At 38.5% G+C, this 19243-nt stretch overlaps 2 protein-coding genes across 2 annotated transcripts in view; both read right to left on the bottom strand.

Annotated features, from left to right (window-relative positions):
• Window positions 1–609: 609 nt before the first annotated feature.
• Window positions 610–19243, bottom strand: part of LOC120571264 (major histocompatibility complex class I-related gene protein-like) — a 60770-nt gene continuing 42136 nt past the window's right edge. Inside the window, exons 9-11 of the mRNA XM_039820121.1 lie at window positions 18767–18777; window positions 18521–18593; window positions 610–1419 (exon numbers count right to left, since the gene is read on the bottom strand). Of these exons, the coding sequence (XP_039676055.1) occupies window positions 18561–18593; window positions 18767–18777 (44 nt within the window). The 3' untranslated portion in view covers window positions 610–1419; window positions 18521–18560. The remainder of the gene's footprint in view (window positions 1420–18520; window positions 18594–18766; window positions 18778–19243) is intronic.
• On the bottom strand, window positions 7816–14566 carry LOC120571270 (H-2 class I histocompatibility antigen, D-K alpha chain-like). Its single transcript, XM_039820127.1, has 3 exons — window positions 14110–14566; window positions 11297–11563; window positions 7816–8108 (listed from the first exon to the last, which is right to left on the bottom strand). The coding sequence occupies exons 1-3, from the start codon at window positions 14165–14167 to the stop codon at window positions 7816–7818; spliced, it is 618 nt and encodes a 205-aa protein (XP_039676061.1). The 5' UTR covers window positions 14168–14566.

Genomic DNA, 19243 nt, shown 5'->3' with positions numbered 1-19243 from the left:
ATATTAATGATATATAGCATGTATTTTGGGTATTCTTTACTATAGGTGTAACCTACAGCACATTTAATCTATTTAGAAAAATAGAATTGATTTGGAGGAGCCACAGAACAGAGGCCTGTACTACGAAGCAAGATCAACATGCCCTGGATCTCTTTCAGTTATCCGGCTTCACCTAACCTAACAACCGCGGTCCCGCATAAACTGTATCACAACGCTGGTTATCAACTAGTTCAGTCAACTCAGGGTTTCCCAATCCAGCGGCGCGCGCGTTCACATAAAAGAGGCGGTGTTTGCGCACCACGACCAATCGCAAACATCTACCAGAGCCGCATGTTATATATAAGAAGAGCAAATTATAATTCTACATAAATATGAAGAACACAGGTTTCAACCATAGATTGTAAATATGAATATAATAATAATAATAATAATAATACTAATAATAATAATAATAATTAGCGCAGCCTGAATCATAAATGAGTGGATCGGCCAAGTTTTATACACAAACAATCAAATAAAAACACATACAATAAGAAATTGGAAGTAATAGGCATCAGTAGTTTTAAATATTTTGCTCTATTTTTCATAAACAAGATTATATGCCTCCTATGAGAAACACACATTTTAATGTATTATTAGAGAAAGGAGATACGAGAGAGAGAATGCAGACGTTTTACAAAAAAGGTCTGAAACAAACCGTTATCCCATGTGTTTTCTTGTCATGTGAAAAGTCAAATTCCTCCTTTAGTTATTTGTAAAGAATTATTTTGTTCTTATGGCTCTTTAGTTTAGGTCAGACAAATTCATTTAGTCTCTGTGACACTAGTGGATACTCAGGCAATATTCATATAATTATAGCTACAGTCACAGATGTTCACAAAAAGACACAAACATTTGGAGTATTGGGCACTTTTTTTAAAAAGGAAAACACCAATATAAAATGAAAGAAATAGCAAGGCAACTTAATTCAACATTCATCGCTTTTTGGTTTACAAAACTAAGAGAGAAAACGTCCCTCGTCCCAAAATACTAGCACATATTACAAGATATTTACACGAACATTTCAGTGAGCTGAGAAGCTGAAAACATCACAGATAGAGAACATTTACACCTCCGGGACATTTCAGGTGCTCTGCACAGCATGTTTCTGGATGTTGCTGATTGATTTGCAGTGTTGCCCCCAGTGATCTGATCCAACCAGAGAACCAGAGGATGGTGGCCCAATGGTTAGCACTGTGGCCTCACAGCAAGAAGGTTCTGGGTTCGAATCTAGGTTCCAGGCCTTTCTGTGTGGAGTTTGTATTGTTCTCCGTGGATTTGCTCCGGTTTCCCCCACTGTACTAGGTTCTCCAGTCAGTGCCCTCGATCACTGGCTCAGATATGGAGTTGGTCCCTCTGTAAATGGCTGCCCACTGCTCCCTTGAGGGATGGGTTAAATGCAGAGAATGAATTTCGCTATTTGTATGTGACAATAAAGTACCTTTATTTCTCACTAGAAAGAAAACTCTACTCCGTTATCTCAAGGTTTATATCATCATATCGCTGCCACACCCTAGGAGTGGATGTATGGAGATGGGATGTATGTATGTGTGTTTGTGTGTAACCAACATGTTAACGTGTTACCAATATATATACCATTTATGTTTGATGATATTTTTTAAAAGGTCCAGTGTGTAACGTGTTAAATTGTTCATTATCAAAATCTGTGTTGCCCATTCACAAACTTGTCCTATACCATGAATATTTACCCCTTTTGGCTTGAAATTTACATTTGCATTCGCGTGAGCTGGGGTAGACAATCCATATTCATGCTCCATCTTGAAATACGTTAGCCGGTAAAGGACATAAAGGCTATACTGCTCCGCCTTTCCCGTTTATTTTTTCTTCTAAAAGTTATATTTGAGTTTTTAATATTACACTTTATCTGCTGGCATGAAGGTTTCTGAATGCATCTGTGCCTTTCTCTTAATAATCTCACTTCACTTCTAATTAAACAGTTTCACCTTTGTTGTGGAAAATCAACAGAAAGTCAGAGATGTTTTTTACAGCTCCGATGTGTCCCAGAGGTTTCCCAGTGGATAGAGAACCAATCCCAGAAGGATTCACAGAGTTTAAGGCAGCTCTGTTTAACAACAGCTGATAATAGTTCATGTCCTGTATGAAGCTACTCACTGTGTGCAGCGTGATGGGTTTAGGAGTTAGAGTCTGGATTCAGTGTCTCCAAGACGTCAGGGTTGTTCATACCTGTAAGGTCAGAAACACATTGTTAGCCCACATCCTGCTCTGAACTGACTCTCTGTTTTACAAACAGCTAACACTGTAGGAAACAGTTCTTCAGCACAAAATCCAGAAAACATTTTAAATCTACAGAGTGATGTAAAGTCAGAGAAAATACAGGAAAAACAAGTTGTACTTACGATTACAGTTAAAAACGACTTTTTCACCTTCTTTCCAGTGATGATCCCTCTTCTACTCACTCAAACTCAGAAACAAGTCCTTTGCATCATTTGTTTTAGATTATTTATTTTCCTATCATCTCCCTGTGACATAATCATGCTGTCATATTATCACCAAACCGTGTCTGAGTCTTACAGCGCCTACTGATTCAAGATTCAAGATTCCTTTTAAAATTATGCTTCACTCGTCCACTGGTCAAAAAATAAATCTGTGCATGGCAGAGGACTTTAAAATTATAAGCTCACTCATCCCTCTCATGGCATGTTCGCACTCATGCAGTCCAGGAAAATTTTGGTGTGTCTCTGGGAAGTAACATTTATCTCACTTTTGCAATCTGGATAAAAAAACAACAACTCAAAGTCTAAAATCAATGTTTCTAACACACAGTGCCAGCTACGCTTTGGCCCCATTATCTCACATCTTATCAAGACTTGGAGATTGGTTGAAACATACTGCCACATAGCTTGTAACTGGCACACTTTTTCCCCTTTATTCAATAATACAGCAATCCTGATTGGTGGGAGGCCACACAATGGGAACAAAGGGGGCTTCATTGTCTAAAAGACATTTTTAGCAAGGTTGGCTTGTTACCTTTTTTTGACTTGCAGAATGTATTCAATCTTCCACGGTCCTCTTTTTTTCCTTTTACCTTCAACTAAAATCAGCACTCAAGGCATACGGTGTCCCTTGGCAGGGGCATTTGCCCATCCAACCTATCCGGAAGTTGTTTACTGTGCAGCCTAAAAACTGTGGTATGGTATGCAGGCTTTATCAGTTCTTAGTGATATCTGGCCGCTCTGCCCTTCCTATCGAGAGGATCTGGGCACGCAATTGCCCAGGCCTGCGTGTCGATCTCGACTGGCATATGTATGGTCTGGCATCCCAGAGGTGTCGCTCAATCCAGACCATCAGCAGATTCACTACAATTTCATTCACAGGACATATCTCACCCCCGTGAAAATGCACCACATGAAAATAATTAACAGCTCTCTATGCACTTTCTGCCCACTAAAAGTCTAGGGTACATTTCTTCACATGTTCTGGGAGTGCTCTCCCGTTGGTCAGTTCTGACACAATATTGCATCCAAGATTTCCACCTTGTTTAATGTTACTGTGCCTGTCACTGTCAATGTCATGATTCTGAATGACCTGTCAGCCTTTCAGCTCTCTGGGACTCAGAAACGTGCTGTATTTGCTGGACTTACAGCTGCAAAGAAAATGATTGCAACCCATTGGAAACCACCTCACGACCTGTCTCTCTCACATGGACCCTTTCCTACTTGGATATAGTATATATGGAACTCTGCACAGCGCTCATACATGGAGCGCCTGAAAAGACTCTGAACACATGGCGGAACATTGCTGACTCTGTGAGGTTGGACCTCTAACTTGCGCAGGTGTTTGGTCCCCTGTCTTGTGTCTGTCTGTCTGTGTGTCTGTGTGTGTGTGTCTGTTTGTGTGTGTGTTTGTGTGTGTTGTTTTGTCTCCCTCCCTCCCGTTTTCCCTCTCTGTGTTTTTTTGGCCCTGGGACACGTTCCTATGTCCAAGTGTATGTTTGTAACCGTTTGTGGATGTTTATGGTCTCTCAATTTAAAATAATAACAAAATAACAATTTTATCACAAAAAAAGTCTAAAATCAAAATACGGAGACAATGTTTCATTTAACCCTGGTTCCTCACCACCTTTTTATAAATGACGACTCCGATCACAGCGATGAGGACGAGAGCGAGAACAACCCCTGCAGCGACTATGGGTATGATCATGTCAACAGGTTTCTCTGTGGAGCAGAAAACAACAAAAATAGAAAGTTAGAAGAGAAGAACATCCATTTATCAACCAGACCACAGACACTGTTATGTGGTTTTTAAATTCTTTAAATTCTTATCCCTACTTGTCTCTGTATCCGTTTGTTTGTCCCTATCCAGCTTTGTCTTTGTTTAGCCGTTTGTTGGTTTCTGTCCCAAATGTTGGTTTTTGGCCCAATGAGAGCTTCTGACAATCATACTCAAACTCCTTTTTAAATGCATACCTGCAAACTCAAAAGGGCTGAAACAAACAAATATCTATCTATCTATCTATCTATCTATCTATCTATCTATCTATCTATCTATCTATCTATCTATCTATATATATATATATATATATATATATATATATATATATATATATATATATATCTATATATAGATAACCCTTGGTGTTCTCTCAGTGAGCTTCATGAGGTAGTCACCTGAAATGGTTTTCACTTCACAGGTGTGCCTTGTCAGGGTTAATTAGTGGAATTTTTTCCCTTATTAATGGGGTTGGGACCATCAGTTGTGTTGTGCAGAAGTCAGGTTGATACACAGCCGACAGTCCTATTGGACAACTGTTAGAATTCATATTATGTCAAGAACCAATCAGCTAAGTAAAGAGAAACGAGTGGCCATCATTACTTTAACAAATGAAGGTCAGTCAGTCCGGAAAATTGCGAAAACTTTGAATGTGTCCCCAAGTGCAGTCGCAAAAACCATCAAGCGCTATAACGAAACTGGCTCACATGAGGACCGCCCCAGGAAAGGAAGACCAAGAGTCACCTTTGCTGCTGAGGATAAGTTCATCCAAGTCACCAGCCTCAGAAATCACAAGTTAACAGCAGCTCAGATTAGAGGCCAGATGAATACCACACAGAGTTCTAGCAGCAGACATCTCTAGAACAACGGTTAAGAGGAGACTGCATGAATCAGGCCTGCTAGGAAACCACTGCTAAGTAGAGGCAACAAGCAGAAGAGATTTGTTTGGGCCAAGAAACACAAGGAATGGACATTAGACCAGTGGAAATCTGTGCTTTGGTCTGATGAGTCCAAATTTGAGATCTTTGGTTCCAACCGCCGTGTCTTTGTGCGATGCAGAAAAGGTGAACGGATGGATTCTACATGCCTGGTTCCCACCGTGAAGCATGGAGGAGGAGGTCTGATGGTGTGGGGGTGCTTTGCTGGTGACACTGTTGGGGATTTATTCAAAATTGAAGGCATACTGAACCAGCATGGCTACCACAGCATCCTGCAGCGACATGCCATCCCATCCGGTTTGCGTTTAGTTGGACCATCATTTATTTTTCAACAGGAAAAGCTGTGTAAGGGCTATTTGACCAAGAAGGAGAGTGATGGAGTGCTGCGCCAGATGACCTGGCCTCCACAGTCACCGGACCTGAACCCAATCGAGATGGTTTGGGGTGAGCTGGACCGCAGAGTGAAGGCAAAAGGGCCAACAAGTGCTAAGCATCTCTGGGAACTCCTTCAAGACTGTTGGAAAACCATTTCAGGTGACTACCTCTTGAAGCTCATCAAGAGAATGCCAAGAGTGTGCAAAGCAGTAATCAGAGCAAAGGGTAGCTACTTTGAAGAAACTAGAATATAAGACATGTTTTCAGTTATTTCACACTTTTTTGTTAAGTACATAATTCCACATGTGTTCATTCATAGTTTTGATGCCTTCAGTGAGAATCTACAATGTAAATAGTCATGAAAATAAAGGAAATGCATTGAATGAGAATGTGTGTCCAAACTTTTGGCCTGTACTGTATGTCTTCTTGTGAAAAAAAAACCCCCCCCAAATAAAAAAAAAAAAAGAAAAAAAAAGAACAAAATAGGTGGGCGCCTTTTTTGGCTTGAACTCTGATGTAAAAAGACCCCACACAAAAACAAAAAAATAAAAGGTTAAAAAGGGGGGGGGGTTAATTAGTGGGTTGGGGGCCCCCCCGTTGTTTTGGTGGGGGGTTTGGGGGGGTTTGTTAATTTTAAAAAACCCCCCCACACCACAGGCCAAGTAATCAGCCCGTTCCAAACAGGCACATTTTTAACGGGCACTGCACTAGTGGTCTAAACCTTAAAGGGATATTTCACCGCTGGAAAGCTGAATACATCTTTAAATTGGGTCACCGTTGACTACTGACGTTTGATGTAGGCGACTTTGGTTCACTGAAAATATTCCAATAAACTGTTTATTGTGGACAAACGCCTCTTCCAAGAAACCTACATAGACATAACATGTTTCAAATTATTCATAAATAGGCCCATGTATAAAAAAAATAACACATTATCCGTGTCCTTTCCCGTTCATTTTCCTGCAGATAACACAAACACCTGGCGATGTGCTGTTTGGATGCTCGTATAAGAAAACAGCAGAAAATCTTTGTTACTGTGGCCTCCATGTTTTCACACACCTGAGGCTCTAGGCTACGCCCAACAGTTGGTGGCAGTCATGCAACAAGTTGTTATTCCAAACGCCAATATAACAGAAGAAGAAGAACACGCATCCGATCCTGACCATGTGAACGCTGGCAGTCGGAAAAACAACGTAATCACGGGGGCAGTCCCTGTTATTCCCAGGTGGCATGAACACGCCAAGAGATCTCTTGTCTCAGGGGGACGTGAGGGAGGGAAGCACGGTCATTAAAAAATACTACCGTGTTTCTACTGACACAAAGCTTAATGCTAAATCGGTGAAGTATCCCTTTAAAGTTATATATAAAAAACTAGATGAAACTTACAACAAAACCATTTAAGGAAACAAAACTTCCCATCCAACACATAAAAATACATGAACTACAGGACTGTTAGAGTAAACTAGATGTGTGTTTCCTTCCTCACGTCTGATTCCAGTCTCACCTCTGTTGGTCCTGATCTCTGCTTTGTCCAGTTTGGTGACGATGTCGTCGTCCACACCAGCGAGCTGAAACACACAGTCGTACCTCCTCCAGTCTTCAGCTGGGACTGATGAAAGGTCCAGGTCAACACTCATCTGGAAGGATCCATCGTGGTTGGGGAGGATCTCTCCGAGGTCCACGTCCTCATGAAGCTCCTCTCCATCTTTCCTCCAGAACATCATGGCTCTGTCAGGGTAGAAACCTGTAGCGTGGCAGCTGACTGGAGAGGAGGGAGACTTCTGGAGGAGAGACACTGAGGGAAGAGCTACACAGTGAAGACAAAGACTTTATTATTATTTACTTGAGATTCATATTATCATTCCGGTTTGATTTCATGTATTTTAAATGCATTTTTTTATGAAATGCAAATAAACCTCACTGAAGTGTAAAAAAAGGAGGTGAGGTTAGATTAAAAAGGAGGACAGGGAGTGTGAGAAAGACAGAAAGAGAGAGAGACAAACAGAAACAAAGCAGAAATAAAGAGAGAAAAGTGAGGAAAAGAGTGGTTATGAATGCAAAGAGGAGAGCGAGGCAGAGAGATGAAGAGAAGTGAGAACATGAGAGAAAGAGAAAATGTGTGTAAATTGAGACGCAGTGGGTCAATGTTGTTTAACATTTATTGTAATGTAATGTTATATTAACAGTGTTGTGTCCATTAAACTCCATCAGGTCATGTGATTGTACCTGTTCTCAGCAGAGAGCTCCTCCCATAGCTCAGATACTTCTTCACCCACTCAGGACAAATCTGGGTCAGGTAGTGTTTATACAAAGCTGTCTTAGCTTTGGTATTATCCAACTTGTGTTTGGTGATGACAGCCTGTTGTTTTGGAGCGATCCATGTCTCTGTCTTCAGGTCCAATGATATGTAGTCTTCTCCATCATAACCCCACTGCATAAAGCCATTAACCTCTCCAGTCTCATCATCCCAGTCACAGCCGTACATCCTCTGGATGAGGTGGGCACCTGAGAGAGAGAGAGAGAGAGAGAGAGAGAGAGACAGTCATCTGTTAACAGTTGATAACTAATAATTATTTTCATTATCAATTATTTGTATTAATTAATTAACCAAACAAATGTAAACAAAGAAACGCAGCAACATTCTCACATGTATTTTTAATAAAAGACTTAAATATATATTTGATTATCAAAATTGATGTCAATTAATTTTCTGTAATCAACTAATAGATTATTGACAATAGTTTCATCACTTTATATGTTTATGACGACACAGACACACTGTGGTCAATTAAATCTAATCTAATCTGTAGTTCTGCTAAATATTTAGGGTTTAAACTATTTATACTTGTCATTATTATGTAAGGATTATTTTTGATACATTTAAATAAATGTTTACAATGTAAAATGAAAGAGAAAACTTCTAATAGTTTCTTCTGTCTGATCAACACTCAACAATATTTCATATTAAATGATATTAAACAGATAAAAGCAGAAAATTATCATACTTGAGAAACTGAAACTACAAAATATTTGACTTTTTTCTTGATTAAAGACTGATCTGATTATGTATCTTGTTGATGATCGATCAATATTCTGTAATCACCAGATGTAGTAACTGACTGATTGTTTATTAGACACAGACACACTGTGGTCCAGTAAAGTTCATCTAATCTGTAGTTCTTCTATATTTCTATATATTATGGGATGTCCAGACTGAGGTCAGTACAGTCGAGTGGTGCTGTTGAACCTTTTAAAAAGGTCCCATGACATGGTGGTCTTTGGATGCTTTTATATAGACCTTAGAGGTCCCCTAATACTATATCTGAAGTCTCTTTTATATAGACCTTAGTGGTCCCCTAATACTGTATCTGAAGTCTCTTTTATATAGACCTCAGTGGTCCCCTAATACTGTATCTGAAGTCTCTTTCCCGAAATTCAGCCTTGGTGCAGAATTACAGCCACTAGAGCCAGTCCCACAATGAGCTTTCCTTAGGATGTGCCATTTCTGTGTCTGTAGCTATTGAGGAGGAGAGAGGGGGGGGGCAAGGTGGAGGGTGGGATGTGGCCTTGACCAACTGCCACTTTGCTCATTTGAAAGCCATGATGTCTCTCTCTCATGGGTGGGCCAAATTCTCTGGGCGGGCAAAGCAGAGAAAGGGGAGGTAACCTTGCTCCTTATGACCTCATAAGGAGAAGATTCCAGATCGGCCCATCTGAGCTTTCATTTTCTCAAAGGCAGAGCAGGATACCCAGGGCTCGGTTTACACCTATCACCATTTCTAGCCACTGAGGGACCATAGGCAGGCTGGGGGAACTCATATTAATGTTAAAAAACCTCAAAGTGAAATTTTCATACCATGGGACCTTTTAAAGCTGAGATGTGAAGGAGACATTCAGCATGCGCTCCTGTCAGCAGCTTCATTAAAACCTCCTGCTCCTCCTCTCATATGAGGACCCAGCAGAAGCAGCCTGTGGCCCGTTTACAGGCCCCTGCTCCGTAGTTTAAGAAACCAGGCAGTAATGGTCCTCTATCAGCTGTGTGTTTGTCAAACTGTTGGGATGAACTGGTTCCTGCAGGAGAGTTCTTCTGGACCAGCTCACTGTGGCCGCTTCACTCCACTTATTCTGATCTAATCTAGTGGAGATAAAGTGGTAATGGTCTCTGCTGCTTATTATGGGATGGACAGAAACACTGGATCAGTGGAGTATAGCAGCATCCAGTCCACTCAGTCTCAGTAGTTATGTTTCCATCCACACGTTTTTATCCAAATTAAGTGATATCGAATGAAAAATGACTTATGGAAACAGAAAAATTCGATTGAATTTCATGAATATCAACTCAAGGAAATATGTTCGGTCTTATCAGATTTGATCTTGATCGATATACGGCTTATGCAATAAATGCTGATGAAAACGTTATTTGCAGAATAAGTAATGAATTGCACTTAAATTTTAGGTCATTTTATGGTTGCAACCCGCCAGAAAACAAAGAAGAAGTTTTTGTTCATTTCTGCCCAGTATTTCTGCTCTGTTTGCACAGGCAGGTGTCCCTTATGATGCAACGATCGTCTACCACAGCCTGTAGTAGGATTGATGGCCAGCCTTTTCTATTGACAAAATCCCTCTAGCCTTCAGCAGGGGGGTCTAATCGGGACATGAGTCCGTCTATTGCGTCATACACCTGTGGCACAAGGTGCGCTCTGGAGTTACGCAGCAAAATATCATGCGCCTCATCCACTCCAGGTAGGTATATATACCTTCGCATCATCCTTGTTTGTATGGCATTGCACACGGCGTAAACACACCGGTGCACGGTGGTTTTGCTGACTCCAAACGTTTCGCCTACCACTCTGTACTCTGCGCATGTAGCCAGTTTGTAGAGCGCAATGGCGATACGCTTTTCGATTGGAACCGGAGGGCGATAGCTTGCGACATCTGGGGAAAGGGACGGGCCAATAAAATTACACAACAGGTCAAATGTTGTCTTGGTCATCCGAAAATGCTTCATCTCCCAGAACTGTTTGGAGCGCTCTCGTACCCACACCACAGGCCGCCTCCGTTGTCGTCTGGCATTTACATGCATCTGCATCTGCATCTGCATCATCATAGCAATGTGTTGATTTCGTCGTTTTCTTATTATAGCTTGATATGTCGCTATCAGCTGGCACATAAGCACTATTACAACTTGAGCAATATTGATCATTTGTTGGTAGATGGCGCGATCCATTTTGTCTAGCAAAATTTTTTCCGCAAAAGGTTTGCTTGGATGTTGTGCGATTCAGTGCGAAAATGAATGGAAACACCTTAGAATGTCTCAAATCAATTTGATATACCAATTTGACCGCAAAACAGTATGTGACGTCATTACGCACAGGTTTTTATTCGCTTTAAAGCCGTTGGATGGAAACACACTTTCACCGGCTTTATTCGCATGAGTTTTTTTTTAACCGAACTTCAGATAATTCAATTGACAAGTGGATGGAAACTTAACTTCTAATGTTTCTGTTGAGTCGGACTGTGTTTCAGTCACGGAAATACATCAAACGGTTTAATCTCTGTGTGTGTGTGTGTGTGTGTGTGTGTGTGTGTGTGTGTGTGTGTGTGTGTGTGTTAAGATACCTGTATGTTTACGAAAATAAAAGGATGAAAATATAAACAACAGTTCTTCTGTAGAAAGTGAAACATAAACAAACCTCCAGTTTGGTTGAAGCGCGGCTTTAAAATTTCAATGCCGGCTTTGAAGGACTGCTGTTCACCCTTACGGAGCTCAGTCTCCCTCTGCCAGTACTGAGGATCATCTGCTGTGACTCTGCTCATCCAGTCCTGTTTGGGTTTGTCTCTCTTGGTGTTACTGTCATAGTGATCTATCGGAACGCCATCAACCAATCCAACAGCCACAAACTCTGGGAAGTTTGGGACTCCAGAAGACCCGGTGTAGAAATACTTCAGAGAGTGAGTCACTGTAAGAAAATATGAATGTAATAATGTCAGTTTTTATATAACTAGGGATGTAACGATGCACTAAACTCACGATCTGATTCACGATTTTCAGTTCAGGATACGATTTTCTCCCGATGTGTTAACAGAACGAGCTGCAGATAAATGACTGGGAAATATTCCTTTATATAAACTACTAAACAACAGATGTGTCCTCTTAACAACAATATAACTGATATTGTATTTTATCTCAAATAATAAAAATTCAAATAATAAATGAAATAAAAAATAAACAATGTAATAAATAGATTTTGTTTTTAAATCCCATCTCAAAATAACTAGAATAAATCTTCAACTAAAACTAAAATCTCTTCAGATAAATAAAATAAACCACGTAGTAATGTGTGAAGTCCAAGAAGTGAAATGTAAAGTAGATGAGGACCTTTAGGACATTTAGAGAAGAATCTCAACGAGCTGTAATCTTGAGCCAGTTCTATGATCTTTAACAGACTGACGCTGCATCGTTACGTCTCTACACACTTCTAGAAATCACTCGACTATCTTATTTTCCTGCTCACAGAATCAGAAAGAAGAAGATTACAATCAAGACATCCTAATAATCTCTGTGGTGTAGTCAATAAATACACAAATACATTTACTTCAGAAACTCTTCACTTTAATATTTCTGATGATTTGGTCTTGAAAATGTTTTTAATTCTGAAATCAAACTTGGACTAAGTCCCATATTTAGGTCCTTCAGTTGAGTTCCTGCCTTTCATTGGTAGAAAGCAGTTTGTAAAAACATGTCAGTGTGAAGTGAAACTAGTTTAGTTTCCAGTTAGTGGAGTCATTTCTTCATCAGGAAGCATCTTTAGTAGTTTACACTCCTCATCATCTGACATCACAAACCTCAGACCACAATACAAACGCTGCATGGGATTCTGATCTTATTTTCTATATTCAATAAATTAAAAACATTTTCTATTTGATGATATAAAGTCTCTTATGGTCTCTATTTGATTCTATAAATTCGGACCAATGACGACTTCTGTTCCTTCTTCTGAGGTTTTGAAAACAAGTTTGAACTAGATAGCTTTTAGATAGATAGATCGCTTTTTATTGTCATTCAACTCTACACACAGTGCACATAGAATGACATTTCATTCCACTGGCTCATAAATACTGCTTTAACTAAGAACAAAAAGTTAAAAAATAAATAAAATAAATACAAATGCTACAGAGTGTTATTTTAACATTTAAATATGACATTACAAAATTTTTAAAAAAGGAGTTTGAGAGCAGCAACAATATTATTATTGCACATATTGAATGGCAGCATATAAAAAAGAAAAATATACTGTTATTGCACGTTTATCAGTAAGTCCACATGAGGCCCACTGCAGGGGATTATTAAGAAGAGAGGTTTTTGAAGATAAAACTTGCAGGACTTCTCTTAAATACGGTTCAGAAATGGCTTTCTTTGCTCTTTTCTTGCTGCTTTCATTTTTCCTATTCAAGTAAGAATGGATTATACATTTAGTATGTTGTTGTTGTCAGAGGGTTTGGGAATTTTAGATGTAGGAATAACAACAAGAAATAAATATCTGACTCAGTTTCTTATTTTAATCTTTATGTTTATATATTAACTTTAGAATTATATTTAAATTTAACTCTAAATATCTCTGATAACCAATTATGAGTAAAAATCTTCTGAATTTGAAGGCAATCTCATAAAAATGTGAACAGACACAACTTGATATTTGAGAAAGTTCTCTTTGTAGAAAGTAATAGATCTTTATATTCCTCACGTAGTCATTGTGTTCAGTTTCTATTAGTATCAGTTCTAGACTGGATTCATCTCCAGCGTTTCCTCCACCATCAGCTGATGTTTGTTCTCTCTCAGTCCTGACTCGCAGACTTTATTCGACATTATTTTCAGGATCAACAGAGTCAACTTTCTGCAGGTGTCTGGGAGTTTTGGATGGTCTGTTTCAGAATCCTCCACTGTCCTCTGCTCTCTCAATCAACACACAGATCACATTTCTGGCTGAAGCTGCACTTTACAATTCTCCACTAGTCACCTAAACATCTCTTACAAATCTGTCCCAGAAGAAATAAATGAATAGATCAAATATTTAAACAACAGTAGAGCTCGGTGATGCTGGACCTTTGAGGCTGATACAGATATCAATACTTTTAGTTAAAATCTGATATAACAGTCGATCGGATTTAATATATATATATGGACACATGACATCGTTTTTTCATTTCTCATTCAGAATTTCACTAAAGGCTATCCTTCTTGCCAAAAAAAAAATCAAAGAGTGGTATCTTAAAAAAAACAAAAAAACAGAGGTCAACCAAAAAAAACACGATTTACTAACGTTAACGTCAACTTTATAGCCTAATGGGTTTGTTACTTTTCACATATGTTTAACGCTTAAAGTCCTGGAACTAAACATCAAAGATAAAACCTTACACGCAATAATACAGTTTATAAAGACAAGAACCATTTTTTTTCCTTTTACATTCTACTAATAAATAAAAAAATAAAAAAGTCTGAACTGACCTGCCGCCGCGTCCTGTACCATGAGTCCCAGGAGGAGCAGAACAAGCCAGGTCTTCATTGTGAGCTGTCTCTTCTGAACCTTTGATAGACTTATTAATTACTTGTATGTTTGATATCCAGAGAAACAGACAGTCCTTCAGCTCGAGCACCAGGGAGGATAAAACCTAGGCCTGTACTACGAATCAAGATCAACATGCCCTGGATTTATTTCAGTTACCCGGCTTCAACAACCGCGGTCCCGCATAAGCTGTGTCACGACGGTGGTTAACAATTTTTACAATCAGCCCAGGGTTTCCAATCCAGCGCTGCGCGCGTTCACATAAAAGAGAATTCTGAGTTTAAAGTCAGAATTCTGAGAATTAAGTCAGAACTCAAATACATTTTTCACTAGTGGCCCTAATCCTCTTCCGTATGAACGGCTGTTTAGTCATCTTTCTGTATGACAATACTTTTTTTCTCTGGTTGCTTTGGGCAGGATCCAAGATGACGCCGCTGACTGATAGGTGCATCGACCAATCACATGCAGTTGTGTCAACCAAAAAGGTGTTAGTCAGCCAATAGAAAAGCCTAGCGGGAGGGACTTCTAGTGTGTGTGTGTGTGTGTGTGTGTGTGTGTGTGTGTGTGTGTGTGTGTGTGTGTGTGTGTGTGTGTGTGTGTGTGTGTGTGTGTGTGTGTGTGTGTGTGTGTGTGTGTGTCCTACTGATGTCTGATGGCAGACAGAAAATGTGTCAGAGATGACACAACTAACTCTTCTGGGATAAAAGCCTATGGACTTTTCTGGGGAAAAAAAACTAAATAGTTTTATATATTTTGTTAGTTACAGTTTGTGTTTCCCCTGATTGCCAACACTTGGAAAAATCATATTCTATATTATATTTATATTACATCTCTATATTAATACAGACAAACAATAAGTAACATTTTTGATCACAATATATTTTAGTCTATGATTGTGTTGACTCTAACCTGCGTATCATAATCAGTGAGCATTGTTGGAAGGAGCCTGACATCTCAGATTTTCATTGCCAACGACTGCTTCTCTGTAATTGTTGTTAATATGACAATAAATAACTTTAACCAGTCTGGTGTACACTGTTAACCATAGGTGTAAGTACAGGGGGTAATCAGAACAGGCCAGGTTAATGAAGTCATTAAATGACCGAGTGAAATGCTGTGGCAAGTAAATATTTGTTGTTAAGATATGCATAATTCCTTAAAAAAAACACAGCCCGGAACACGTGTGATGTTTGAAACTGTAGAAAGTTGAGAACAACCCAGCAGATTATTTAATGAATAATAATAATATTTACATGTATAAAGACATTTGCAAGCAGAAAAGGCACAATTTGTTGCAGAAAAGTTCACCAGAATGCAGGAAATTAAGCGTTTGATGCTCCAAATATCCTGGGGACGACCACCAAGGCAAGGCAATTTTATTTATATAGCACATTTCAGCACAGGGCAACTCAAAGTGCTTTACATAAAACATCAAACATAAAAAGCAAAGAGCAAAAATAGAAAATAAAAAAATTATAAATATAAAAATATTAACAAATACAAATTTAATACGAGATAAAATTCAAGAATAAAATTCACAGTTCAGTATAAAAATTGATAACGAGATAAAATTCATATTACAGTATAAGAATTAAGGAAAGGCAACATCAAAAAGATAGGTCTTCAGCCTTGATTTAAAAGAGCTGAGAGTTGCGGCGGACCTGCAGTTTTCTGGGAGTTTGTTCCAGATATGTGGAGCATAAAAACTGAATGCTGCTTCCCCCTGTTTAGTTCTGACTCTCGGGACAAGCAGACCTGTCCCAGACGACCTGAGAGGCCTGGGTGGGTCATAGTGCAATAACAGATCAGAAATATATTTTGGCCCTAAGCCATTAACAGATTTATAAACCAGCAGAAGTATTTTGAAATCAACTCTTTGAGGCACAGGAAGCCAGTGTAAAGACTTCAGAACTGGAGTGATGTGATCCACTTTCTTGGTTTTAGTGAGGACTCGGGCAGCAGCGTTCTGAATCAGCTGCAGCTGTCTGAGTGAGTTTTTAGGGAGACCTGTAAGGACACCGTTACAGTAGTCAAGTCTACTAAAGATAAAAGCATGGACAAGTTTTTCCAAATCCTGCTGAGACATAAGTCCTTTAATCCTTGAGATATTCTTAAGGTGGTACTGGAAACTGGAGATCAATAAAGACTGATCTTATCTTCCCTCTTTATGATCCAACATCTACAGGTTAGGGTCACGTTCATTAAGGCTCTGTGAGAACACTGAATACAATATTCATAAGTTACAAAAAACAGTAAGCATATATGTGGATTTACAGAAAGAGCCAGACGTCTGGAGTATTACAAGTTTGACTGAACAGCAAAACAAGAATTAAAGCTCAATTATATATTGCTGTTCAATGTCTGCAGAAACACAACAGAGAGAAACTGTCCCTAAATTCATGTAATTATTTCATAATCAGAAACCATTTTTAAGGGAATTATATGAATGCATGAAAGAAACTTATGAATGGAAACGATTCCATCGGTTTTGTGTGTTCATTATGATAAAAATGTTCCTAAACAAGCTGCCAATGTGAAGCTCCTCTTTTTCAAACAACTATTTCAGACGCTGTGAGTCATCCATATTCAATTCACCTTTCCTTTATATCAATAAACTAAAGATCATAAAGTTTACACTACAAAGGACAGAAACAAACTAAATGTAGCCACAATATTCATATCATTTTAGCTACAGTCACAGATGTGGAAGCATGTGGAATCACAAAAAGACAGAAGATTTGGAATATTAAGGACAAAACAGACAAAAGGAATAAAATATCAGGACGACTTCATTCAACATTCATACTTAACCCAACACAAGAAGAGATTTGAGCATTGCTGTTTCTTTATGTTTATAAAAATAAGACAGAAAACATCCCTCCTCCCAAAATAGCAGCAAATATTTACAACATTTCTATCAGTGAGCTGAGAAGCTGAAAACATCCCACAACACTTTGTCTCAGCTAAAATAAAATACAATAATGTTTCAAAACAGATCAAAAGATAGATATTACAAAAAACAACGCACTCCTGATTAATTAAGAAAAATCTCAAAGACAAATTATTTTTTACTTTGGCCTGGTTGGAATCAAAACAAGATCTTCAATTTTAAAGAAATATACAAACTAACTATTTACACAACTGGAATATAAATGCTTCTTATGTATATAATCTGCGCAGCATGTTTCTGGATGTTGCTGACTGATGTTTCTGACTCATGTTGCTGACTCATGTTGCTGACTCATGTTGCTGACTCATGTTGCTGACTGATTTGCAGTGTTGCCCCCGGTGATCTGATCCAACCAGAGAACCAAAGGATGACTTTCTCACTAGAAATAGTGAAGAAAACTCTACTGGCTGACAGATATCTGTTATCTCAAGGTTTATATCATCATATCTCTGACACAGCCTAGGAGTGGATGTATGTACGTGTGTTTATGTGTAACAATGTGTTAACGTGTTACCAATATTGATTTAACCAGAAAATCCCGACAGCAGAAGTATCAAACTGTAACTATGGAGGATTTAATTTAGATAGACACACAGATCTTTATCATGTATGAAGAGTGCTGGGATGCTTTCATTGATGTAAATTTTTTTTTTACTCCTCTTCAAAACTTTAAACTAAATTATCAAAATAATTTAAATGTTACCATTTATGTTTCATGATATTTTTAAAATATTTTTCAACTCATTTTTCAAATTAGTTTTCTTTGTATTCCAATCAATGAGCATCTCCAACTAGATCCCAGCCCTGATTCTATCAGTTTATGATCTGATGATGAGTTCAGTTTATGGAGGAGAACGTGGCTCCGCTGATTGATCCACTGCTAAATGTATCCATAAAAGAAAAAAAAGAAAATAAATTACATAAAATAGAAAACAAATAATTTACCAAAACTATCTGGAGTTTATTTCCCCAGAGCCACATATTTACAGTATCATTTAGACCCAATATATCCATTATTCATGTAAGTGTTAGCATTTTGTAAGTATTTATATGCTTTCGAAATACATTTTTTTATTTTAATTTGGTTTGACACCATTTTAATAAATTGGTCTCACACTAAAGGTTTATATTTAAGTTTTTAATATTACACTTTATCTGCTGACGTGAAGGGTTCTGAATGCATCTGTGCCTTTCTCTTAATAATCTCACTTCTCTTCTTATTAAACAGTTTGACCTTTGTTGTGGAGAATCAACAGAAAGTCAGAGAAGTTCTTTACAGCTCCAATGTGTCCCAGAGGTTTCCCAGTGGATAGAGAACCAATCCCAGAAGGTTTCACAGAGTTTAAGGCAGCTCTGTTTAACAACAGCTGATAATAGTTCATGTCCTGTATGAAACTACTCACTGTGTGCAGGGTGATGGGTTTAGGAGTTAGGTATTTGGACTTAGTTTGTCTGATAGCTCACGGTTGTCCATATCTGTAAGGTCAGAAACACATTGTTAGCCCACATCCTGCTCTGAACTGACTCTCTGTTTTACAAACAGCTAACACTGTAGGAAACAGTTCTTCAGCACAAAATCCAGAAAACATTTTAAATCTACAGAGTGATGTAAAGTCAGAGAAAATACAGGAAAAACAAGTTGTACTTACAGGGCGTTTTTCTGAAATAAAAAGAAAAAGAAATTATAAATGTTATTACAGTTAAAAATGACTTTTTCACCTTCTTTCCAGTGATGAGCCCTCTTCTACTCACTCATACTCAGATACAAGTCCTTTCCATCATTTGTTTTAGATTATTTATTTTCCTATCATATCTCAGTGACATCATCATGCTGTCGTCATATTATCACCAAACTGGGTCTGAGTCTTACAGCGCCTACTGATTCAAGATTCCTTTATAAAATTATGCTTCACTCGTCCACTGGTCAATACATAAATCCGTGCATGACAGAGGACTTTAAAATTATAAGCTCACTCATCCCTCTCATGGCATGTTCGCACTCATACAGTCCGGGAAAACAGATTTAGGTGTGTCTCTGGGAAGTAACATTTATCTAATTTTTGCAATCTGGATAAAAACAACAACTCAAAGTCTGAAATCAAAATACTGAGAGAAAAAAGAGAGAG

This window comes from Perca fluviatilis, chromosome 13 (assembly GCF_010015445.1).
Source record: "Perca fluviatilis chromosome 13, GENO_Pfluv_1.0, whole genome shotgun sequence".
Classification (NCBI taxonomy): Eukaryota; Metazoa; Chordata; class Actinopteri; order Perciformes; family Percidae; genus Perca; species Perca fluviatilis.
This window is presented reverse-complemented; position numbering and strand designations above follow the sequence as displayed.